Source organism: Lissotriton vulgaris, chromosome 3_1 (assembly GCF_964263255.1).
Source record: "Lissotriton vulgaris chromosome 3_1, aLisVul1.2, whole genome shotgun sequence".
NCBI classification, from domain to species: domain Eukaryota; kingdom Metazoa; phylum Chordata; class Amphibia; order Caudata; family Salamandridae; genus Lissotriton; species Lissotriton vulgaris.
The window spans coordinates 572169250-572196020 of NC_141689.1; the positions used below are offsets into that span (position 1 = coordinate 572169250).

General features: G+C 42.8%; 1 protein-coding gene across 1 annotated transcript in view; it reads right to left on the bottom strand.

Annotated features, from left to right (window-relative positions):
* The window catches only part of HAPLN1 (hyaluronan and proteoglycan link protein 1), a 299937-nt gene that overhangs the window by 65949 nt on the left and 207217 nt on the right, over positions 1–26771 (bottom strand). The window contains exon 3 of the mRNA XM_086960855.1: positions 15429–15791. Coding sequence (XP_086816981.1) covers positions 15429–15791 — 363 coding nt within the window. The remainder of the gene's footprint in view (positions 1–15428; positions 15792–26771) is intronic.

Here is a 26771-nt window from a genome sequence, read left to right on the forward strand (position 1 = left end):
TTTTGGATATGCTTTCGGGACAGGGAGCATTTGAGAATTGCACGCTAGATCATTGAAAATCAAATATTTTGGTGATATTTGGGTTGGTGCTTTGAAAAAAGAGTGGTCCACTGTCCGAATTGTGTTGTATCAAAAGACTGTAGCAAAACATGGCAAGAAAAAGTTGCTGAACCATGAAAAATAATCAGTTGTTGTTTATTAGGCAACTGATCCCTAATGTGTTATTTGTTAGACAACAAGGATGGGAGTTTAGTATATAAAAATGTGGCATAATAATGCACATTGGGTGTAGCATGTCTTCATATAATGGAAATCTGTCCAAAAGCTTTTATCAGGGTGTAAGTACAGCTGCACTTTACAGAAAGAGCCATATCTATCAGAAATGGTTAAACACTATTTTCCCTTGATTTAATTAACTTAATGTGAAAGTAGATTTTGATAATTGTAGTAGAAAAGTACATTTATGAAAGTGTAATTTGTGCTGCCAGAGAGAAAATTGGTTTAAAAAATATTTTGCCCATCAGCTTATTTGTTTCCAGAGGCACAAGATGCATCTTTGGCTGGCATGCTAACAATGCACCTCCCTTCTTCAGTGGAAACTGGAAAGCATGGATGTTTTCAGTAAGCAGTCACTCCGCAGGAATTATCTGTCTGGGAGGGGGAAGCTGGGAGAACACAGAATTAGCTTTCTTATTCTTCCTTCCTAGGGCTTGGAATTGCCAAATAATGATGTCATGAACCACTACCATTCATTCCCAGAGCCATCCTAGACTGTCATGCTTAATCCTGGTGAGAGGTAAAACCTAATGAGGGGAGATCACCTCACCTTCACAAGGGAGTGAGCCAGAGGTCCTTCAAATGAAGGATGGCAGGATAATCTTGTACTAAGGTAATCTTGGAAGAGATGAAGTCATCGAAAAGGATGTGGTTATTTTGGTGAGAAAGTATTAAGGTTTGGGTGTAGGAATTCTCCAATCACTGATTAGTGCACAGGATGAGACCGAGCCTTAATCCACCAACCCAGAACATACCCTGGCCTGCGATGAAAACATATTGCCTGAAAGATGAAAAGAACACTCAGTGACTCCTCCCTTCTGATGTCTTACTGAGAATGGAATTTCTCTCCAAAGATCAGACAGGTGAACTCCTGTTACCTGCCGCAAGGATACAAAACGCAGAAGGGCTCTTGGCTCGAAGAAGGTCCAGCTCACTACTCTGCATGAGCCCTCGCTTGAAAGAGACTTGGTGCTTAGATGATTGCCTCGATGGTCTAAGGACTCAAGACTAAAAAGGAAGAAGATTTCCAACACCTTGAAAAAGGTGGGACTTAGGGCCTCAATAGGAGTGGCCAGGTTTTAGATGCAAAAACTTGCTGCCTAAGTAAAAGCTGATCTTAATGCGTTCCATAATTATATGGTGGGGTACTTTTTAAAAATGTTCTCATGAAGTTGAACTTAACATGTAGCAAAAAAGTCTGTAATTTATCAGCCTTTTTTCTCCTTTTAAATTCCAGAAGGTCATACCTGCCTAAATCTAATTTTATTGCATCTGGTATCTACTGAGTTTGTTAGAAAAGTGCAGTAGTCATAATTTCAATATGTGCAGTAACAGGAGTTGCCTTGTATATTAGAAATTATCAGGCCACTCATAATGAGAGCCTATATCTTTTTTTTCATCTTCAGGGGACTGGGATAAGGTGCTGATGCTTGCCCGGGAAGGGTGCAAGAAACCCAGGTTTGTCCCACTGAGAGCTTTTGCATTGCTGTATACTAGTTCAGTGGGGTCTCATGGTAAAGCTATCTGGACATGTGGAGCACTGTCTGGCAATAGCTTTCTGGCTGCCCCACTGGTGTGTGTGGATAACCAAAAACACATGACAATATACATATGTAAAATCTTGGAGTAGGGCAAGGCAGCAAATCGTTCCCAGTGGCAAAGCGACCTTAGCGACTATGAAATCCAGCCTTTTCCCATCTGGACTGTTTGGCTCCAAAATCAATTGCTATAACAGGCACTCTTTGGAATATAATACAATTTCGATGGACCTTTGCTAGCTTCACCTTCTTGTCTTGCCCCACTGGAGAACTTAGAGCGTCAAAAAATTATGAAGTCTCAACTTTGACCAGTATGACCCACTTGGTTTACTTCGAGTGCCCACTCCACCTTGGTCTCCTTGAAATCGCATGTAGATCCTGATCGAAAATGTACATTGGTAATTTATGTTTCCTTTGTGCTTGTTGGTACAAACCTTTGAAAAATCATATCTCCAGTTCCCATTATATGATTTTATTGATATTGTATAGTTTTACTTATCACATTGTTTTCTATTTTTTCTAAAGTGGTTTGGGAATTATATTGTGTGGTTTTCTTGACTGAAAGATCGTTGGCACTGTCAGACCTTAACATACATTTTTCTGGTGAGCTGCCTTCCACTTGTGCAACAGCTACAGGGTTTCTAGTTTCTCTTAGAAATGTTTTGTGATCTAACTAGGGTGCGCGTATAAAGTTTGTAAGGGTTTCATTTCCAAAGGAATATTACCCACTTTCATAGGTGCCTTCCATATTGTGCATAGATGAATATAGGGCCACCATAGGTCCCCTCGGCCTCCAACTGGAGACCGTGCACCAAAGGGGGCCCTGCTGGGGGCCCCCAAACACAATTTCAACATGGTTTCCATGTCAGACAGGCAGGCATGAAAACCATGCTGGAAACGTGCATTGTAATCTCAAGGGCAGAAAGGCCTACCCTTGAGATAACTAGCAGGCTTCCGACTGGCGGACGGGCTCTCCAAGCCCATCGTAAGCCAGCCCGAATCACCAACCTCCTCCAACATAATGAGGCGGTCAGAAAGGAAACCAAGCAGCCCATTACGATGCAGCCCTGATAAGCACTTAGGGGCTGCATTGTAATTGCCACCTTAATATCAAATTTGTGCTCAATGGGAATCAATTAACCAAAGAGAAAAGTGGGCACTTAACTAAGGCGTCTGGTGCCTAAATATAACTTCTGGTGCAGATGTAAATACTATATGATATAGAGCCAGTGTAAATACAGAATGGATGCAGTTTATAAAGGAGTGTAGCCATTGTATTTACACAAAAGAGGCAATTGGTAATTGAGACATCCAAATATAATTTATCCAGTAATGGTGATTTAAAAAGGGGGGATATGGAATAGGCTTAAGTAATAATTCAAAGACTTGCTTCATATCTTATTATCTGTTCTACTTTGCATTATAACTTAATTTACTTACATAGTTTAATTGATTGAAATATTTGGCTAACAATTACACCTGAAAATTGAGACGGCTAGATCAGGTAAAACATACTTTTGCCTTAAACCATGACAAAGTAGACTCTGTTTATGTAAATTTGTCTGTTAATTACTTGCCGTAAGTTACTGTGCTGTAGATGACCCAAAACATGTGAACTAATACTTTGCCGCTAGCCCAGTAGGTGCATGTTTGCTTTAAGCTATAGTAGTTTGACAGCTGAAAAGAAACTTCATGGTCCTCATTATGGGTTTGCTGAAGTTTTTACTTCAATCAGGATTGGGAGTTAAATGGGCCTTTGGCATTTGTCTTGAACACATTTCTTCCATGAAAAGCAGACAGAATTTAGGTGGTACTGAGGGGAATATCAATGAGCAGCAGTGCATAAATAGCGATATCTGTGGTTATTCCTCATTGCCAGCACTGAAACTTAAAATTGGAAGGGATTCCCACACGGTGAAAATAACACACTCTGGTATATTATTAAGCCTGGGCAAAGCACAACGCTACACTCACGTAGTTTGCAAAGTTTGCGCTACTTCGCACTACGCGAATTGCAAGTAGCATAGTGCAAACACGCGTAGCTTAGCGTTCAATTTTTGCTTGCTCGCGGTCCTCAACGTCAAGTTGGCGACCGCAAGCAAGCAAAATGACATCCCGGCAAGACTTTTTCCTCGTTCGCAATCAGCAACATCAATTTGCCAATCGCGAGCATGGAGAATGAAACTCCCGGCAAGCTTTTCAACGTGGGGAGGTCAGGTTTGTCATTGCGAGTGGTCGCGTATGCTCACGACCACTCGCGATGAGAAACTACCAGTCCGCGTTGAGAAAGCTGCCGCTCGAGAAAAAATCCACTCGAGCAGCAGTAAAAGACAGCTCACACTGTGCAAGATGCCGTTTTCAATGATTGCACAGTGCAGACAAGCATCCGGCACTGTACAATCATCGCAAACAGTGCACTACGCAGTTTGGGTAGTGCTACGCGTAGCTCACGTAGCTCGCGTAGTGCGAAGTGCACTTCGCGTAGCTACCTGTAGCGCTACTTCACTAACTACGGCCAGGGTTAGATTTTATTAATTAGGTGGTGCCGAATTTATGACCAGATTCCAAACTAGTTCATGATGTAGTCCTAAATTTATTGATTGATTGATTCATGGTTTTCTTAATTTGCTCCAATATCTAAATGAGTCTCCTGGCAATAAACTGACAAAGGAAAAGTGGTGTGGTGAGCTAAGCTCATTTTGAAGGAAAAAGAAAGGTTATTAAAAACTTGTGTAACAACAGAAAGGTTTTTCAGAACTTTTAAAGAGCAATCGTAGCTGGTTAGCAAAAGAGCCGTGTACAAGGTGCAAGCCCCAGGGGGTATACTTTGGATAGCAGGAGAAAATGGAAGAGGTAGAGCTATATGAGCTATTGAGAAGGCACTCTATCTGAGATAAAGTATGTTTGTATGTAGGTGCTTGTTGAAGTCAGCTATTTGGTTCAAAGTAATCATATACAAAGTCTCAATGGACAAAAGTACTACCTTTCACTCCAAGGACATATAAACTGGGGTGGCATGGTGAGCAAAAGAACAATGGATTAAATCCAGATCTTTGTGACAGGGGGTGAATGTTTGCATTGTTCAGCATTCCGTACGTCATTTGTTCCTTTTGCTTTTGTCACCCTTGTGGGAAGGGTATGCCCGGATGTGGGTACTGTGCTCACTGCGCCACAGAATTCAAGCTAGCCTGGCTGATGAGGGGTGAGCCCTGAAATAGGTCCCAGGATGCTTGTTTCTGGTCCAGGGAGGACCTGGCTTGGCAGTTCGGTCTGGACTGTTACCATGAGGCACAGTGTCAAGACTGATTTGCATATGACTGGGTCCAAACTGGGGTGGCGTGGTAAGCAAAAGAATGATGGATTAAACCCAGATCTTTGTGATAGGGGGTCTGCATTGTTCAGCACTCCGTACATCATTGATTCCTTTTCCATTAATATGTATAAAAATATGCATAAAAATGAATGTACATTGCAATCATCATAATTATTAGAATCCTCTATGAAAGTTTAAAGCTGTGTTTTTCTCTACATTAACATACAACACTGTGGCTTGGAGAGTGGCAAGTAAGATTGTCAATTAGAAATTATTCGATAATCATTAGTGCATGATGAAATGATATGCATATACTGAGTTTGATATTCATCATAATTGGGCTAAAGCCGTCCTACCGCCCTTTCTGTTCTTTAAAACTCATCTAAACGTTTTCTTACTTATTTTTTCAGGATAGTGTTAGCTTTTATTGTGGTATTCATGGTACAAAGACATCAAGTATCAAACAAGCACTCTTGCATATGCATTTATAGTGCAGCATTAACATTTTTTACCAGGTAGAAGATCTGAACCCAACCAAATGTAGTCCAGGGGGCTTTTGAAAAAGAGAACTATTTATACTTCCCTTCACTGGATGTGCACATGAGTAGCAGCAAAGGAAGAATATGTGATTGGCTGTTACCCATCTGATCAGATTGCATCACTAACTCCCTCCTCTACTTTCAATCTACTTGTGTAAATAATGCAAGCGCTGTGAAGTAGCCTAACAGCTACACAATAGTGCACTGCAAAATTACAAATCAATCAATAAATAGGTGTAAATGCTCCTTTTTGTAAAGGCTGTTGAAACACAATGCCATTCACTCACCTTCTTAAGGCTGGTAGTTCATAAAAACCTTAGTCCTTTCAAGCTAAGTGTGGAACATTTGAAGAATTCATTTGAACGTGTGCGGTGTGCGCCTTAATGCAAATATTGGAAGAGCCTTTTGTCCTGCTAGCAAAATTGCAAGAACATTTAACAATTGCGTATATTGTATATATTGATGTGTACACAGACATTTGCGCTTGTACTAATAAGTCAGAATCCGATTACCTCGGAACTATTATATTAGACAAAATTTGTTAAAATCAGAGTAAAATATTTCTGTTACATTTACTCGCCAGTAAAAAAGCATCACTGACTCGACTTGGCAGTATTTTAGCATGATAATATATAGGCCCTCTGTAGAAGTGGCTCTATAATTGTGACGCGTGCACTATGTCACCGCATACGTCCGAATTATCGGGTCCAATAAAATGCACATTACATGGATACATTTGGCAGATCACATGAGCTGATATTAACCGGGGGGAAACAAAAGGGAAAAGGTTGATTTTGGTGGCGTTAATGCCAACATCCGCATGTTGTGGGGGAAAAACTCACAATAGGCGATCATTTTAGCACAGAATACATTTTGAACACCTCAGTGTTCACAGGAAACATGCCTCTCGAGGACCCTAGCCTGTGAAATGAACCATTCTGCTTATATATTCGTACAGAGAAACTCTTGCACTCTGCAGTGCAAAGCCTGCTAAATGAAATGGAAAACATGCAATGAGCGAGTACAGGCCCAGCGAACGTGACCCCACCACTTTAAACTGTATTTATACATCTAGGTTTTACAAGGATCGGAGCTTTGTGACTTTTGGAAGTGGAAAAATGCCAGGAAGCCCATTTGCACTCTTTCTCCACTTACGGTTTTATTAAAATAATACTGAATCCTTCTTTAAAACATGTGTTAACCTGCTTTTAAAAGATGTTTAGACTCTGCTCAATTGGCCGCCTTTTCTTTGTTCGTTTGCATTGCTGACCTGAGACTTACTGACTGTAAACATAGCAGCCTCATAAACAATGTCCCAGGGCCTCCCATGCTGCAGCGCGCGGCACTGGGTACATCTCGGCCCGGCCTGGCGTCTCCTATCAAAGTCAGATTGAAGCAGTAAGGTATTAATTAAGTCCCCTTAACCCAAATGGAATTTCCATGGGGACAGATATAAAGGTTGGCTTATTACCGAGGCGATCATTGGCTGTAACTCCAGAAGAGGGGTTGCCACCTACGTACAAAGGAGTTTACCCGACGCAGGGTGCTCCTCTGGCTTTAGAACAAGGCAAACCAAGGTCACACGTGTAATGTTGTTTGCAGATGCAACAGAAATGATTTAGCAGAAATAAATGCGCCAGCTCCAGTCTAAATTAGGAGATGGAACCATTGACAAATTGTCATCTCGAGCTGTTATTTAGCTTGGAATTATGGTTTTGTCCTGCACAACCTGTGTAGGTGTTAAAGGGAGGTTAAAGATGAGAACTGTACACGCCTAGCTGTGCGCCCAGTAGTTTGCTACAGGTTGATGGGCGCAAACCCCACAAAATCTTCAGAAAGTAATTATGCAAATAAGGTAAAGATACACTAGCGTAACAAAGGCCCCCGTAGTCCCTGCAGTTCAGGGGGACCCTGAGCTCCAGGGGGGGCACCTCAGCACAGCACCCTGGCCTGAGCGCTCCACAGTAGGTCCAGAGAGGGGGGCCTTCATGTACTTTGCAGGGGAAGGGCTCCCTCAATTTTCATTACATAACTGTAAAGCTAGTTAATGTGAATGGTGATTATAGAGCGCTCGAAAACCCATAGGTGTCTTGACGCTAACTCTGCTGCCAATTTAGAAGGAGGTAACTGACAAATCGAATAGACAGGTTTTTAAGGCTTTTCGAAAATCTAAAAGATTTAGTGAAGATTTCGAATTGAGAGGGAGGGAGTTCCAAGCTTTGGTGGCTCCAAAAGCGAAGCTTCTGCCACTCCAGGAGGTTTTGCTAAATGTGGCGTTCACCGGGTTTTTGGATAGTGCTGAGCGTAGGGTCCTGTTTGGATATGCCAGTTAAGACAATACTTGAAAAAGCTGGACCCAGATTGTTCAGCACTTTGTAGGTGATGCTTAAGGCTTTAAAAACCCTTCCCTGTATGACTGGTAGCCAGTGCAGTTTCTTGAGTCCCCTGGTTGTTGACTGAAATTTAGGGATTTTCAGGAGTAGTCGAGCAGCCGCGTTCTGCACTGTTTGTGTTTTATTCAATAATCGTTCTTTCATATTAGGGGGTCGATTCCAATTTGGGAAAAAACGCTCCGAATAGCCGTTTGGAGCGTTTTTCCCGTACGAATCGTACCCTGCAACGTCCCCCGTTCGTACGACGAAGTACGATTTGTACCAGGAGCTGGACGCCGTACGAATCGTACAGAGACTGTACGAATCAAATCCCCGTACAAATCTCCCTCGGAACCGACTGTATGCGACATCTGTACAGTTCGCGGCTGCTTTTTCCGACCCGGCAAGTACGATTTGTGTCGGGTACGCACCGTACGACCGTTTTTCTACGGGAGCTGAAAACAGCCGTAAAAGCAGAGTTCGCCCCAAAACAGGTACAGAACGCCCCCCCCCGGGTACAGTGAGTACACCCCATGATCGCAAGGGTACGGTGCGTACCCCTGCGATAACGGGGTGTACACACTGTACCCCGCTATCTTGGGGTGTACGCACCGTACCCCATGTTTGCTGGGTGTACGGTGCGTACACCCTGCGATCACGGGGTACGGTGCGTACTCCCCAAGATCGCAGGGGTACGCACCGTACCCCTGCTATCATGAGTTGCACACACCGTATGGTGTGTAAGTGATTGTGTGCTTTTCCGTACGAATCTCCCTTACCTGACGTGGACCGTACAAATCGCGTCCTCATACCCCGGTCCGGATCGTACTCGTCAGATCGTACGGCATGTGTCCGAGTCGTACGGTTCACTGTTTCAGCCTTACAATACGTACGGATCGCGACGATTCAGATGGAGTGACGGAATACGGATCGTACTACGCGACTCGGACAGACGGATACGAATCGTACGGCGATGGCTCCGGATGAAAATCGTACAGACATTTTTTTTCCAGGATCAAAATCAACACCCAGGTGTAGGCTGCTACAGTAGTCACATTTTGCAACATGAAGGGAAGTAACACCTGCTTTCTGCAGGTCAGCTGGAATTAGTGGAGAACTTATAAAAATTATTTTTAGGGCATAAATTGCAGAGGAAACCATTGAGTATACATGGTCAGTATAGAACAGTTTGTCATCTATTATAACCTCCTAGATGCAGGCTTTCCTGAGAGTAGGCCCAGGTCTCGTGGCCACCAGTTCATGGACCAAAAGGAGTTTTGATTACCAAATAGAAGAATCTCCGCCTTCCCTGACTTCAGTTTCGGAGACATTTTGCTAGCATGCAGTTTTGCAGTTATGCTCCTGTTTTAGTGTCATTGCTGGCCAGGAAACAATTTGAATGTTGTTGGCATAAGATGTGAGGGAAAAGCCAATCCCCTCGGCACCACCACTCTTACCTGCATGAGCCGCAGCTGATTCCAGCCCACCCTACTTCAAAGAGATCCCAGCACCTGCTAGGAATGCGATCCTGGGATGTTCCGCAAGGTAAGGAATCTCTGGGTCTGGCAGAAACTTCCTCATTACAAAGACCTATTTTGAGTAGAGCTAAAATGATTGCAAATGTTGCTGCATTTTACACGTCAGCTCCCTTCCCTCTTTTACAGACATTGTGTTTGTTCTTTTTCAAAATGGTCTGAGGATGGGCAGCCAGGCTTCCTCTGAGGAAATCTATAAACAATGATAAACCTAAGCTAATTCTGGTTATGTAGCCAACGTGTGCTGTAGGTGTGAAAGTTTCAGCACAGGTATGCATCTCATTAGGCCACTGTAGTTGGGATGGACATATAAGAGTCACCACACATCACTTGGTTTGCACACTGCAAAGGAATGTATTCACATTCTGACACCAGTTGTAGGGACTACAGGGATATGCCAATGCAAAGACCTGTCAATGATCCCTAATGTACCTGTACCTCCTGTGTCTTTTGGATGGAAGTAGCTTGAGTGAATTAACATTATTGTGTAAACCAAATGCCTGACGGGCATGTGGGGCAGCGTTTAACAATCGGCTGTTAAAGTCTGAGTTGATTAAGGAACAGTAATTGCAATGACTGCATAAATGTGCACCCATGACTAGGTGAGTCACTTTTCAAGATAGTCAGCATTCAAACATCATGTCAGCTGCTGGAACTTTATGTCAGTATGCAAGTGACTATATCAGGGCCAGTGAAGCATCATAAACTACCAAGAATCAATCCCATTCAACCCCCTCCAGAATAAGCCATTTCCTGCAACTATCTAGAAAAAATGTAAACTTTTTAGGCAAACTTTAGAATCCCTGCTCTATGTTTTATCCAGACTAGCAAAATCAAGTAGTAAACAGAATAAAAAGAGGATTAGAATGATAGCATCACAATCATCCATTGACTTTCTATGTACATCTGTTCAAAGCATCTTGTTCTCCGTGGCATGTCTGAGCCCAGACTATAAGCATTGAAAGATTGGACGGATTTCATTGTGTTTCTAAACTACATAAGCAATATCCCTCCTAGATATTTAGTATAAAGCAATGGTTTGAAACTGAGAACACATCTAGCGCCTAGATTAGTATTTAAACTTCTGGCAGGATCCCAGATTACAGCCAACACTGTTTCTAGATGAAGACTTTAAAAAGTTGATCAGAGCGGCAGTGAAGATTGAGCTAGGACTCTTATCTTCTGGGAATAATATGGCCTTCATTGCACTGATAATATCCAAGTGGTTGTGTCCCTAGGTTTTCTTCAACGTGAGTCTATTTACTGAACCAGGAGCTGTATCAAGAAAGCAATCTGTGGCTGTCAGAGCATGCGAAGTAGCGCCATCTAAGTTACACTCTGTCCTTCTTCACTCTTTTTGGAAACTGAGACAGCTTTACAACATTATTATTGCCAATCCTTAATACAGAAGGGTGAATCGGGCAGCTCAATTTGCCTTAACACCGTGAACCGAGACTAGGCATCAGTGACTTTATCAATTGTGAAATGTTAGAACAAGCATTTATGTAAGTATAATGCCCTTTCTGGATTGCTTCAGTTCCTCTTAGGGCAACCTCTTGCTTTAGGACTTCAGACTTTCTGTTCATATATTACCAAACAGTATTCTTATACATGTGTATTTGTAAAGTGCACATTCACCAGTGGGTATCATGGCGCTGAATAATAGATGTTTATTGTTACCCAACGCAATGTTACTCATTTGATCGACCTCAGGAGGATGAAAGGATGAGTAAACCCGTTGCGAGTTGAACCTGTGACTCAGAGGCCAAACACAGGTCCCTTACAATGGACGCATTAGTTCACTAAGCCATCATAGCAGTATTTAATCAGATATTACCATATTTTGTGGATCGTAAAGCACGCCCATTTCAAAGGGGCAATGTAATCTGATGGATGGACCAGAATCCTAATAGGTTTTATAAATATGATCTGGGAAAGTACATCATAAGAAAATATATTAGCTTGTTTTTATGCTCTTCTAGAGCACATACTTGGATCTGGTGTTGGGTGATAAAAGGGAAAATGTAAATGCACAGAAACAGCTCCGTTCAGATGGTATGAGTTTAAGTTTGGAAAACTCAAAACCAGGATCGAGTGAAAACAGGAGAGATATGCATATAATATGAAGTCACGAGGCCTTGGTGGAAACGTGAGAAATGTAAGGGCACATGGCTGAGACATGTGTAACTGATGAACAAGCATACAGCAGCATAAGAGAGCTCTACGGGTGCCAGAGTGGGTAAGGGATAATTGGGCACCAGAAGGTTGATATGTGATTTATATATTTTCTCCAAACTGTGCACTCCTGCAGTGGTGATCCAGCTCAATGTTAATGCATCCCTCAAGGATGTACTAGCGTCACACCTTCATAGACTGTCTCCTTTTTCTGCATCAGACCCCACACAGGTAAAAGCACAATATAAGAGAGCTAAGTTCTGACTAATTGTGCCTGGCCCCTTCACAAAACCCAAACTGGACTGGACTACAGCCCAGCCTGGAAAGTTATTAGTAAGTCAATGGCAAGGAGCCAGGAGGGCTGACAAGCCATTGTTGTGAATTAAAAGCAGGGAATTCCTCTACGCAATACAGTTTAATGGCTGCTGGTGGATAGGCCAGCAACTAAAGTTGCTAGGCCAGCAGCTACAGACCAAAATTGAAGTGATGGCATGCGCCTCAGCAAATCCTTAATCCATCAAAGCCAGCAGGAACGGAGGCCGTCATTACATTTAAGAGGAAGACAGCATATCAAGGATGTATGACGTTACAACGCAGGCTAATACAACACCTGCCTTTACAACGCAGTTTTTACATCGCATACCTTTACAACGCATAGGGCTTAGAGGTGCTGGATAGTGAAAATTTTAATTTTCTATTCCAACTCCAGTCCCCGTGGACACTAGGGAAGGTGTTGGATAGAAAATTAAACTTATTCCCTATCCTAGAGCGCCCCCCTATTTTTGTGAGGTAGTGGTGTTTGCGGGTGGTCCATGCCCCATTATGGTTCCCAGGTTTATTGTCCTGTGGTGTACCCTACTCAGGGGAGATTGTGTGTTTGCGGGTAGTCCATGCCCCATTTTGGTTTCCAGGTTTATTGCCCTGTGGTGTACCCTATTAAGGGGAGATTGTGGGTTTGTGGGTAGTCAATGCCCTATTTCTATTATTTTTGTGAGGTAGTGGTGTTTGTGGGTAGTCCATGCCCCATTTTGGTTCCCAGATTTATTGTCCTGTGGTGTACCCTACTAAGGGGAGATTGTGTGTTTGCGGGTAGTCCATGCCCCATTTTGGTTCCCATGATTATTGTCCTGTGGTGTACCCTATTCAGGGGAGATTGTGTGTTTGCGGGTAGTCAATGCCCCATTTTAGTTCCCAGGATTGTTATCTTGTGGTGTACCTTATTTAGGGGAAGTACTCGTATTTAACAGAGTTAGTACCCTGAGTTGTTTCATGTGGAGATTATTTGGGCACTATCTTCTGCTCGAAGTCTACCTTCTTGGAACTTGTGGCCAAGGGTTTCATGTTGGTAGGACTTTGAGTTGGTAGCTGTATCTTATTTTCAGTGTCAGCATGTCTTTATCAGGGGAATTTTTAGTTTTTTTCTCCAGAGTGTTTTCTCTGGTGAATTTTTGTTATGGGGCTTACACTTTTACCCCTGTTGTATCTCTCTCAAGTGTCTGTGTCTACACTCATTTTTGTTTCCAGGGTGTGTACCCTGTGGTGTACCCATGTGTGGGGAGGTTGTGAGTGTGACCACCTAGCTTAGCGGCTTTGGTCTTTTTTTGTTTCGCTAAGGGAGGGGGATGAGGCATATAGTAACAAAATGTTGTTGTTTCTCTGTTCATATCTTTGCTAATGATACCTCATGCTATTGTTATCTCATGTCGTACATTATTAGATTTTGTTCATCTCATTTTGTACTTTCCTGCAGATGTTAGATTTGAGGTATCTTGCCTATCGCTTTCTCTATTTTGTTGTCATTCCATTAGGGAAGAGGATGTGTAGTAAATGTCTTCTCCACTGTCCTCCACTAGATAGACTGTACCATGACATCATAGAATGCCTGGGTGTCTCTCTGGCTCACAGTGCCTCTCTCTACCTCACTGTGGCAGTTGGTCAACTCAGGCTGAGCTGCTAACAGCTGGCTCCTGGTGGGGTCTTCCTATCTGAACTTCTTATCTTGTCCTATCAATCTGACTTGGAAGGAACTTACAATAAAGGGATTATAACTTACACAGTTGGACTGTGCATCATTCATTTACCACAGATTACAATATCCCTTTCTGCTGATTGCTTCGCGGCGTTCAACTCGACACGATACAGCAGGCAGAAATGGAATTAGGGGCCCATAGCGGTCCCTCTAACCCTCTAGGTCAGGGTCATAGACCCTGAGGGGCACTTATGGTGTTCCCCCTACATATCCCTGCAGCATGTGGTAGGCACTGCATGGTGCCTGCCACGTAGTGCAGGGATATGTGTGGGATGTTTGTTTTGTACTGCAGCGGGTGCTGCTGAGCACAGCACCCGCTGCAATACAAAACATGGGTAATTGTGGTACCGCCACCTTGTAGGCGGGTAGTCCCATTTACGAAATGATGGCGGATGGACTGTATTCCATCCACCATCAGGTCCTGAGTTTGATTAAATATATTTTGTTTTCAGTGAAATGGAATAGGATTGCACACTGCGAGGTTTACTCATAACATAGTGGTGTACTAGAAAGACCAGAAGCCCATGCTTTCCCATTGCTTTCATCTGACCATCTAATCGGGTCGACTATTTCTAAACAATTTCTACCCAGCAGGGAGCTAGAACGTGAATTTCCTGGTTACAGCAAGATATAGATTATTACCCAAAAATCAGTTGAGGCGCCTACAGAAAATATATTTTATAGTTTGTGACTGCCAATCGGCATAGCTAAAAATGACTATTAAATAGTTCAGCTCCCTCTGTCACCGAATCACTAAAATAATAGATTCCATTGTAACTTCCCATGCTCCCCGCTTCCCTTGGAGTGTGCAGGGCAAATTACTCTGTGGTCCTGGCTTTGCCGTACAGATATGTTTCTTATCACCAACAAACACGCATGCTGCCCCGGACACTATGCCAGGTTTCTTTATTCCACATAACAATAATAGTAACAATTATAATAATGATGATATTAGATATGGGCACACCGACATGCTGTCCTTGCCAGGGATTTACAAGCTTCATTCAGCTGTGGTTTTGAGGCCACGACGAGCAAGGGGATAGGGGAATAGTCAAGCATTGGTGGTTCACTAGCAAAAGAAAGAAGTAACATTCTCAGGTCCTCCCAGCCTGCCTTCCAAAGGGAGCCTCTGATGCTGCTCTGTCCTACTCCTAAAGCTGCTTTCTGAGTTGTGTAGTCAAATATCCTGGCTGAATGCCAGTGGTGCTACCCTATGCCAACACTGCTTTAAGTGTGGTGCTGCCCTGTGCCAGGGCTTGCGTTGAGATTGTGCTTCCCTGCATCAGAGCTCCTTTGCCCTGTGCTGCTGTTGCTGCTGTGCCAGTGGTGCTGTTCTAAGCATGAAAGGATACTCTCATATTGCTAACCTGAACTTCAGCAAACCAATGTAGTGGGAGTGGCACCGATGCCCAGTCCCCTGTGCATGTAGTAAGTGCTACTTTAGGAGAAACATATTGTGCTAATGGTTCTGCCCTATGCCAGAAGAATGACATCTATAAATCCTTCACAAAGGATTTTAGGTCCAAAAAACAGGAAATATCATTATAGTCCTAATACTGTCTGTTCATCAAAAGAGAACTTGTAAAAGTACAATAATTATAATAATCATCATCTGCTCAGTAGAATGAATGAACACAATACTGTCTCTTACCTTGCAAATCCAGTGCTACTACAGCTGTGTCGTCTTCCAGTCCTTCAATCACCTCACATTTGTATCTCCCATAGTCTTCTAGTGTTAGTGCATTGATCACGAGAGAAGCGTCGTTTTCAGTAGCTTCCTGCAGGTACACCCTTCCCTGGTAGCTGCCGTAGCTCCGCTTGTGATGTCCCATCGACACATAGACGTCCAGCTCTTTGAGGTAATCTGAGGTCAGTTTCGTCCACTTTATCCGGAGCTTGTGCGAGCCAGACCCTGAATAGTCTCGGAAAAATGTGCATGGCAGTGTGGCATTGCCACCCCGGTGCGAAACAACTTTGGTTTGTTCGGCCATCAAGCGCAAACGCGGTCCATTTTCTACGAGAAGAAGAAAAAAAAGCAAATTACTGTGGATAGTATTCTAAGAGAAATGATTTGGACAGAAGATACAAATTGTAGGACACAATGGAAAGACACAATCAGTCAATGCAGCACATTCTGTGGCCTCATTGTTTACAATCGATATGTTTTAGCTAGGAGCTGAGCTAAAACAGATCCCAAAGTCCATCATTATTCTCTAGTGAAACAGGGACTACGCTCTCCAAATGGTCTCTTCAACCTGAACGTTCCTGCTATGCATAGAGGAGCGATATTACCAGAAGCCAAGCCGTACACTACAACTCAACCATATTGGTAGCACTGAAAAGGAGCAAAGCCATCCTTTAGGCTATGAAAATTTGCGCCATCTCAATCCTGTACTACCGAGCATCCCACACAAACGACAAATAAACCACCAGCAATACGTTTTTCATTATCGAAATGACATGTTTATGCATCACATAAAAGACACTAAACAATCAACATTTAGCAAATCCCCCTTTGTGTCAACCAGAAATGGACCTCTTCCTAATGTGTGCACACCTAGCCAACATCCTTACTTTCCGTAAAGCCATAAAATCACGAAACACCTTCCCAAACAAAGTCAGTGTGCACCCTGAATGTCGAATCCAGAATATTGATGGACCAAACTATCAAGGACAAAATATCGACAGATAAGTAAGTCTAAATTTTCTATACCTAACCACATATAAGTACCTACGTGATATAAATATATCTTTAATAGACGTAGATGTGGAGTTAGGAATATAGTGTATGTATAACCGGGACAGAAAAAACTTCAAAATAATTACCCAATGGAGGGTTGAAAAACATTAAAAAAGGTGAACCACAAAGACCATAAGACACAGCGCGCCAATGAAAGGCGGGGACAAATCTATAATTGAAGCACAAGCAATGTGGTCTCACAAGAAACAGAAGTCAAACGGCGTACCTTTGAGAAAGTTCAAGTGAGAACGAAACATGTCAGGATTGCCGCCAGTGGAAATAAAGAATGCAAACTACGTTGTTGGTGTGCGGCTGATCTCTTCTGCAAGGAAGATGTTTTGGTGATATTTTAACGGTGTGGTTCCGCCGCAGCGACGCACCTCCAGACAGAGCGCCGTTGCCTTCCCGCTAGTGAACCAAGGTGTGTGTTGTCGTGGGAACGTATAGGGAAGGCTGGTGAGCGCCAAAGACCTACTTTGGTATGGACCTCGAGTCAGCCTCGAAAATGGGCTGCTGGGGGCACAACGTACTCTGCATTTGATCTAACCGGGACAGAAAAAACTTCAAAATAATTACCCAATGGAGGGTTGAAAAACATTAAAAAAGGTGAACCACAAAGACCATAAGACACAGCGCGCCAATGAAAGGCGGGGACAAATCTATAATTGAAGCACAAGCAATGTGGTCTCACAAGAAACAGAAGTCAAACGGCGTACCTTTGAGAAAGTTCAAGTGAGAACGAAACATGTCAGGATTGCCGCCGGTGGAAATAAAGAATGCAAACTACGTTGCTGGTGTGCGGCTGATCTCTTCTGCAAGGAAGATGTTTTGGTGATATTTTAACGGTGTGGTTCCGCTGCAGCGACGCACCTCCAGACAGAGCGCCGTTGCCTTCCCGCTAGTGAACCAAGGTGTGTGTTGTCGTGGGAACGTATAGGGAAGGCTGGTGAGCGCCAAAGACCTACTTTGGTATGGACCTCGAGTCAGCCTCGAAAATGGGCTGCTGGGGGCACAACGTACTCTGCATTTGATCTAACCGGGACAGAAAAAACTTCAAAATAATTACCCAATAAAGGGTTGAAAAACATTAAAAAAGGTGAACCACAAAGACCATAAGACACAGCGCGCCAATGAAAGGCGGGGACAAATCTATAATTGAAGCACAAGCAATGTGGTCTCACAAGAAACAGAAGTCAAACGGCGTACCTTTGAGAAAGTTCAAGTGAGAACGAAACATGTCAGGATTGCCGCCGGTGGAAATAAAGAATGCAAACTACGTTGCTGGTGTGCGGCTGATCTCTTCTGCAAGGAAGATGTTTTGGTGATATTTTAACGGTGTGGTTCCGCTGCAGCGACGCACCTCCAGACAGAGCGCCGTTGCCTTCCCGCTAGTGAACCAAGGTGTGTGTTGTCGTGGGAACGTATAGGGAAGGCTGGTGAGCGCCAAAGACCTACTTTGGTATGGACCTCGAGTCAGCCTCGAAAATGGGCTGCTGGGGGCACAACGTACTCTGCATTTGATCTAACCGGGACAGAAAAAACTTCAACATAATTACCCAATGGAGGGTTGAAAAACATTAAAAAAGGTGAACCACAAAGACCATAAGACACAGCGCGCCAATGAAAGGCGGGGACAAATCTATAATTGAAGCACAAGCAATGTGGTCTCACAAGAAACAGAAGTCAAACGGCGTACCTTTGAGAAAGTTCAAGTGAGAACGAAACATGTCAGGATTGCCGCCGGTGGAAATAAAGAATGCAAACTACGTTGCTGGTGTGCGGCTGATCTCTTCTGCAAGGAAGATGTTTTGGTGATATTTTAACGGTGTGGTTCCGCCGCAGCGACGCACCTCCAGACAGAGCGCCGTTGCCTTCCCGCTAGTGAACCAAGGTGTGTGTTGTCGTGGGAACGTATAGGGAAGGCTGGTGAGCGCCAAAGACCTACTTTGGTATGGACCTCGAGTCAGCCTCGAAAATGGGCTGCTGGGGGCACAACGTACTCTGCATTTGATCTAACCGGGACAGAAAAAACTTCAAAATAATTACCCAATGGAGGGTTGAAAAACATTAAAAAAGGTGAACCACAAAGACCATAAGACACAGCGCGCCAACGAAAGGCGGGGACAAATCTATAATTGAAGCACAAGCAATGTGGTCTCACAAGAAACAGAAGTCAAACGGCGTACCTTTGAGAAAGTTCAAGTGAGAACGAAACATGTCAGGATTGCCGCCGGTGGAAATAAAGAATGCAAACTACGTTGCTGGTGTGCGGCTGATCTCTTCTGCAAGGAAGATGTTTTGGTGATATTTTAATGGTGTGGTTCCGCCGCAGCGACGCACCTCCAGACAGAGCGCCGTTGCCTTCCCGCTAGTGAACCAAGGTGTGTGTTGTCGTGGGAACGTATAGGGAAGGCTGGTGAGCGCCAAAGACCTACTTTGGTATGGACCTCGAGTCAGCCTCGAAAATGGGCTGCTGGGGGCACAACGTACTCTGCATTTGATCTAACCGGGACAGAAAAAACTTCAAAATAATTACCCAATGGAGGGTTGAAAAACATTAAAAAAGGTGAACCACAAAGACCATAAGACACAGCGCGCCAATGAAAGGCGGGGACCATTCTATAATTGAAGCACAAGCAATGTGGTCTCACAAGAAACAGAAGTCAAACGGCGTACCTTTGAGAAAGTTCAAGTGAGAACGAAACATGTCAGGATTGCCGCCGGTGGAAATAAAGAATGCAAACTACGTTGCTGGTGTGCGGCTGATCTCTTCTGCAAGGAAGATGTTTTGGTGATATTTTAACGGTGTGGTTCCGCCGCAGCGACGCACCTCCAGACAGAGCGCCGTTGCCTTCCCGCTAGTGAACCAAGGTGTGTGTTGTCGTGGGAACGTATAGGGAAGGCTGGTGAGCGCCAAAGACCTACTTTGGTATGGACCTCGAGTCAGCCTCGAAAATGGGCTGCTGGGGGCACAACGTACTCTGCATTTGATCTAACCGGGACAGAAAAAACTTCAAAATAATTACCCAATGGAGGGTTGAAAAACATTAAAAAAGGTGAACCACAAAGACCATAAGACACAGCGCGCCAATGAAAGGCGGGGACAAATCTATAATTGAAGCACAAGCAATGTGGTCTCACAAGAAACAGAAGTCAAACGGCGTACCTTTGAGAAAGTTCAAGTGAGAACGAAACATGTCAGGATTGCCGCCGGTGGAAATAAAGAATGCAAACTACGTTGCTGGTGTGCGGCTGATCTCTTCTGCAAGGAAGATGTTTTGGTGGTATAGTATAGTATATGTACTTATCTTTCAATATTTTCCCCTCAATATTCTGTCTTCCCTATTCTTATACCACAATATGGCTCTTATACCACAATGGGTTTGATATTTAGTAGTACAACCTAGAAGGGCTAACACCGCTCCTTAATATAATCCACATATGCTTTGGATAGGGTATCTTCCCCACCACACTTAAAACTAGAGAAATCTTCCTCGGTTAACAGATAATCTCTACCCCAACAACTGGGCTAAACACTGTCCAGTAACACAACTTCTATTCCTGGCCCAACAGAGAGCGGGTTCACCAAGCACTCTACCAGCAAGAATACTAGAAGGCATTAATAACCAAGTAGTAGATATTTCATCTGGGAATGAAATTTGGTTTAACTAAGCCTCCTTTACAGTTTGAAAAAATGTGGCCAGGATGTCACTGCTTAGCTCTAGGGAGTAAATGTAAGGAGGAAAGAGGTCTACATCCACACATATATATGTATGTACAAATAGTACCTCAAATGATAGAAATGATACAGCATATTACAAATAAACAATCAATGTAACACAATATAGCAGTAAAATCAGAGGCTCTGCAAGTGCACAGAATTTACCTCTCTTGATCACTAGATGACTTGCAACACTTGTCCAATTCTGTAGTAAAACATAAAATACTACAATACGCAACTACATAACTGTTGTTGAGGATTGGCAGTGGTCACAAAAACATAATGATCGTCACCACAAGCTCGCACTGATGAATACATAACAAAATGCGAGATTGCAACCCTCCCATCAAAATTGAGTTACTTTGTTACAAGCAGGTAATGTTTACTGTTTGCAACCGTATTGTTTGTAAGCCTATTTTCTGTGCTTACAGTTAGTGATGTAAGGTATTGTGCTACTTAGGGGGGGGAGGTCACACACAGATGCTATGGGTCAGCTGTTCCATGCACATGAGCCTAGGTTCATCGATGATTGAGCAGACCAATACATAACCCTCATAGGAGGGTGTGGGACTCTTATGATCTGGCCAGCGGATTTTGGGTTACCACAAAAACAGGGTTGCATGAATAATAAAACAACAAATGGCGATGCAGGAAGGTAGAGAGCTCATTGGGCACACGCAACACTCAACTCTCCCACACTAATAGCAGTAGATTTCTTGGCTTTCTTCTGCTAGCCTTTGGTGAGAAGGAGGGTTTCAAGGAATTAAGTCCATGTCTCTTGACTCCTTGGACAGACTGGCCCTTTAATAATGGCAAAGCAAAAGGAGGAAGGCCAGCTTCACAAAGGGCGTCCTGGATTATTTCTAGTCATGCTGAAATGTACTGCACTTAGACCTGCATTCTAGCAGTACAACAGCAGTAAGGTCAATGATTGTCCTCGTCCAAAAGAAATTTAACAAGCTGAAGAGCTGCTCCAGCTTATATCTCTAGTATGCAGCAGGTCCAACTTAAGGGCTGCTCTAGTTTATATGTCAAGTTTGAAGCAGGTCCCACTCACAGTCAAAATGAATGCTTCCTTCAGATTCAAAGAAACCATCCAATCAAACTGGAGCAAACTTTCAGTGTTCAGACAGTAGCCTGCGGATGCCGAATAGCTGGAATTCAATGCAGTTGTATCTGCCTATGTGCACCTTGCTGAGGACTGCTCTAACAGAATCCTTCCAGATAGCCTGAGGAACAAACGGATGAGGAGAAAATATGGGGTTAGGGTTGTCATATGTGGACAGTAGCTAACATCTATCATGCAATAATCACTCTTACAAAAGTAAATGATCACATGTTGAAACTCAGAATCTCCACCCGTAAGTGCAGATTTAATGCCATTCCTGAGTAGCACATGATCAGCAGTCTGAGGGGACTTTAGAGATTAGGGCTTTCGCAAAACTCAAACAAGTTAAAACACAAAGATGCAGGGAACCATGGAACCACAAGACCATAGAATCATGGGACAAAAGTTTAAAGAGGCTGGTATGCCACAGCTTTGGTAATGGCTCCGTATTTTAACCCCTACAATCTAATAGAAAATAAAATTATCGAATCTCTCCTTTGCCACTACTAAGTCAAAGTCAGACAATTCTAAAGCTAAGATACAGCAACTATACTAGTAGCAGGCCAAGCAATCTCATGACAAACTACTACTGACTAATACTGTCAATTAGCCATGCTTGATTCCTTTGCAGGTTTCAGCAGTCAACCATGACACCCTAGTAAATAGCCTATCAGTCTGTAGAGGATAACACCTATGTCTGAGACCACAGATGGTGGCCAGCATAACTCAGACCAACACCCACACCAACAGACTGTGCACGTAACCTCAGCATCATCCTCAACAGTGAACTGACCATAAAAAGTCAATGCAGTCACCTCACCCTGTTTCCACACCCTCTGCATGCTCTGCAGAATCTTCGGATGGATCCCTGTGAGCACCAGAAGACTGCCACTTAGAACCTCATCACCAGCCACCTCAACTGCAATAACGCTCTCTAAGCTGTCATCTCCACCCAGCTCCTCCGAATAATCCAGACCATACAGAATTCCACAGCCAGACTCATCCTAGACTTCCCTAATCGGTCCCACATCACCCCTCACCTCAGAAACCTCTACTGGCTCCCCATCCAGAAAAGATAACAGTTCAAGATCCTCAGGCACACCTACAAAGCTCAACACGATCAAGGACTGTCATACATCAACCATTGACTGAACTTCCGTCTATCCACGAGGCACCTGTGCTCCCCCTCTCTTGCCCGCACTCACATCCCCTGCATCCATCACTGCCAAAGCGGGGGCTGCTTCTTCTCCTACAGCACTGCCATGTCCTGCAATGACGTGCCACTCCACCTCCGAACAGCACCCTCCCTGGTGGACTTCAGAAACAGACTCAAGACCTGGCTTTTCAACAGACACGGAACCCTCAGCACCCAGATACCCCTATGGTATGGATAGTGCTGCGCTTTATAAATGCTGATTAATTGATTGATTGATAAACTGAAGTTGAAATGACAGGATAGTTTAAATAGTGAAGATAGTAGAACCACTATCATAAGCTGCATGTTCTCGATATATACGTTTGGAAGAAACGTTACCACAGTTGCATACACTAATCAATGACTCCTTCACAGATATTATTTGCAATTATGTGGTTACAGTACAACTTTCAGTGTCTATACATCCTTACACTAACCGCGTGGACATAAGGGCACCAGTACTTACATTTGCAAACAATGCATATCAACATATGTATTGGATACATTTATAGGACTGTATTACCCCTAGTAACTATATACAATTCATAAATGACTTTGGAATCTACGGTACCACAATAAGAATCTAAAATGATTGAAAAGGCAGTTTTAGTTATATTTAGAAGCAATAAATATTAAATACAGACCTGTTTTATACAGCAGAACTACTGTAGGTGTCCCTTATGTACTCATATGAAAAAAGGCTATATTGAACATATCAAGATATTTGAAAATATGCATTTGCAGCTTCTTTAGTTGTAAACATGATGGAATTTGTTACATCAAAAATGATGCCACACTTACTCTTATTGTAATTTCATTTAGACGTCGTAAGTGAGGCTATGAGCAGGGCATTTGGTGAAGTGCTATGGATGCCTAGATAACCTGAAATGTCGAATTTTGGTATGTTCACAATATTTTATAATAACCATGACATCCCTTTAAATTAAATTTTTAAAGCTATCTTTATTTTTTAGATCTGGCCTTTGAACAGTATTATATATTATGTGGCTCCTACTGAGAAAGGCAATTTCAAGAATTTGACAAGGTAGGCACATGTTATGTGACATGCTTCATCATAGACCCCCTCGCCCCACCCTGGTAGGATAATACCACCAGGGCGGACCCAAATCCGGGTTAGGCTGTCCTAAGGGAGTTCTAGGTATTCCTATTTTTTCTGGATAACAGTGGTCCAGTTACTAACTTAAAATACCTCAAGGTATACCACTAAGTATCTTTTTATTCATGTGGTACCTTGGGTATGAATATAATAAAGAAACATGAATAAAAAATATGGGGTTGCAAGGATCATAATATCCGTGACCAAACGCCTCCTATACCTTATGGACCAATGTTATCCAGATCTGGGGTATTTTGTTCTACAGAGGTTTCTGGGATGTAGCTACCACACCCTATTTTTGTGTATTATAGTTATCCTGGAGACTAGTGTGGTGGTCTTTCTACCTCTTCCTACTCCCATTGTGTTCTACAATCTTGGTAGACAAAATGGTTTCAGCTAATTTTCGATGCTTCATGATCATAGGTTTCAGGCAAGTAAAACACCAGACAGAACTTTAAAGCTTGATTTTAAATGACTCAAAACAAAGCTGGTGTGTGCAAAGAAAACATGTTGGTTTTTAGGATGAGCCCAAACAGCGCATACACTGTGTCTTCGAGACCTGCTGTAATCAGTCTGTGGACTTCAAGTTTGCCCCCCTTCTTGCTATTTGCTGCCTTCATTGTCAGTCATTCATATTTTCTTCCGATTGGTTTAAAGCATGCATTTGCCATGCCTCTTCTACTGTCATCCGTCCGCGAGAACACCAGCTAATCACAGTCCCACTCCTTAAGTTAGTTTTATAACATTTGTTTGTCGAACTACTTGTTGGGTTATTTGAGCTTGAAAAGGTATTCCTATTATCCCGTCTGCATTGTATTTTGTTTTTTTAGCGTTTGTTTTTTGGTTGTGTATTAATTACATTTTTAATCTAAAATGCATTTAAAAAATACGCTAATTCCCTTTCAGCTGGAGAAATACATTTAATTTAAATTACACATCATTTCTTTCTTAGCAGCGAAACACGTCGGTACTGGCAATTAACTTACTTCTTTCCGTACCTTCACCCCTTCTGCCTCACGCAACAACCCTTATTGATTGTGTTTACAACAATAGTGTAGCTAGTTTATTTACCACAATCCATGTGTCTTGATCGATCAGCTTTCAACTAATTACATATTTGTACTTTTCCAACCCAGCCGCCAGAATAGCCATCCCACAGTACACACAGGCATACGTTATAGGAAAATTGTGAGTATTCAGTTGGCAGCATTACCAATGGTAGCTTTTTCCATCATGGTACAAGCTCATGGTATAAGCCTTATCAGAGAGGTGTAAATAGTTAATATGCCACAAGACGCGGTTCCCTAACAACCACAACTCAAATAATTGCACATCTGCACTCTACAAACATGGCTGTCGGAATAGTCAGCTCACCATAAAGATAAACATTCCAAGTCGTTTAGGTACTTGTGCCATTAACATTCGCCGACAAGTAATAGTGCTATGATTTTCATTTTATATTTTCTTAAATACATTGGGGCTTTTAATGTATTTGCCGATTCTGTGCTTTTTCATACAGGTGGAATTGTAGTGTTAACCAGAATCGCTGCAGATCATACTCCTACTAAAATGGCCACCATGCTGCGTCATTCTATTTATGTGTTTTCCATCCACATGGAGTTTTTGAATGCAGCTTGTAATGGCGACTTGTGTCTTCACCTTCTAACATGCTGCGCTGCGGCGAGTTGACCACCGGTTCCACTTCGGACTCATGCATCAAGCGTCGCTGAACTGCTGTAAGTGATTGCACTGCAGGGCTTCCCCGTCTTTCACATTATTATTATTTCATAGTTCCTTGTATCGTTGGGAGAGTATAACATATACATCCTACATTTTATTCTTACAGGACAAATTCAGTTGCCTTTATTTTCAACTCTATCCTGATGCTTGACTACCCTACAGTATGGGTAAGGCATTTACACCCATTATCACTAGGGCACATCGGCATTGTGTGTTTTTGAATGCAAATACACTGGTAATGAAATAAAAAAAATATGCCACAGGTGATGTAGCCACTCCTCTAAAAACTGGATTTTGAAGAAATACAGCACCCTGTATGCACATACTCTATAAAAACACAGTGCATGCTGAACATCCCCCACATGCATCATTGTTTCATTTTGCACTTCCTAATTTGCGATTTTTAGGGAATCGCAAATTAGGAAATGCAAAATGGGATGCATGTACATTTGTGCAAAATATTTAAGAATCGGTAAAAATCGCAATTTTTACCGATTCTCAAATATTATGCGAATTCCAAAGTGCGAATTCGCACTTCCCATTGTTTCCTATGGGCCAAAAGGCCCATAGGGATCAATGGGAAGGCTTTAACAGATTGCGATTTTCATTTTGAAAATCACAATTTGTTAATGCATTTCATGGGTGCATGGGGGGGTCCAAAGAACCCCCCCTGCACCCCTGAAATGTATTTTTCGCATCATGTTACACACACACATGTCCTAAGGACATGTGTGTCCGTAACATGACTGCTTAAAAAAAGCATTTTTAAGCATTTTTACACCTTTTCCCAAATTTACCGAGTGGTTCAACCACTCGGTAAATTTAACCCCCTAATTGCGAATTCGCAATTTGAAAAATATTCATGCATTGCTTTTAAGAAATCGCATATTTGCGATTTCTTAAAAGCAAATGCAATTTTAGAAATCGCAAAAATGATGCAAATTCTAAAATTGAATGATGCATTCCAAAAAGCTATTTTGGAGTCGCAAACGGCCGATTTTAAGGAATCGCACCGTTTGAGATTCCAAAATACTTTGATGCATGTGGGGGCAAGCTCTGTGTCAAGGCAATGTTTGCACACTTAATAATTGGATTCACATGAAGCACTATGGGGTAAGGTGTAGGCACACATAATTGAATGCACAGAGGGCTTGGAACTCGCTTTCTATGCATGATGGCTCGCTTGTATATTGGCTCTACACACTGTATATAACCAGCTCTTGAGATTTCCTATTCAATATCCAGTCTGGTATTTAGGTTTGTGCATGCAGGGCCCCAGATGCCTCACCTTGTTAGCTAGTTGTTCACCCTGAATAGCTCAAGGCACTATGTATATTATTGCCTTTTTAGGTCGAGCCTAGGCAACAGACATG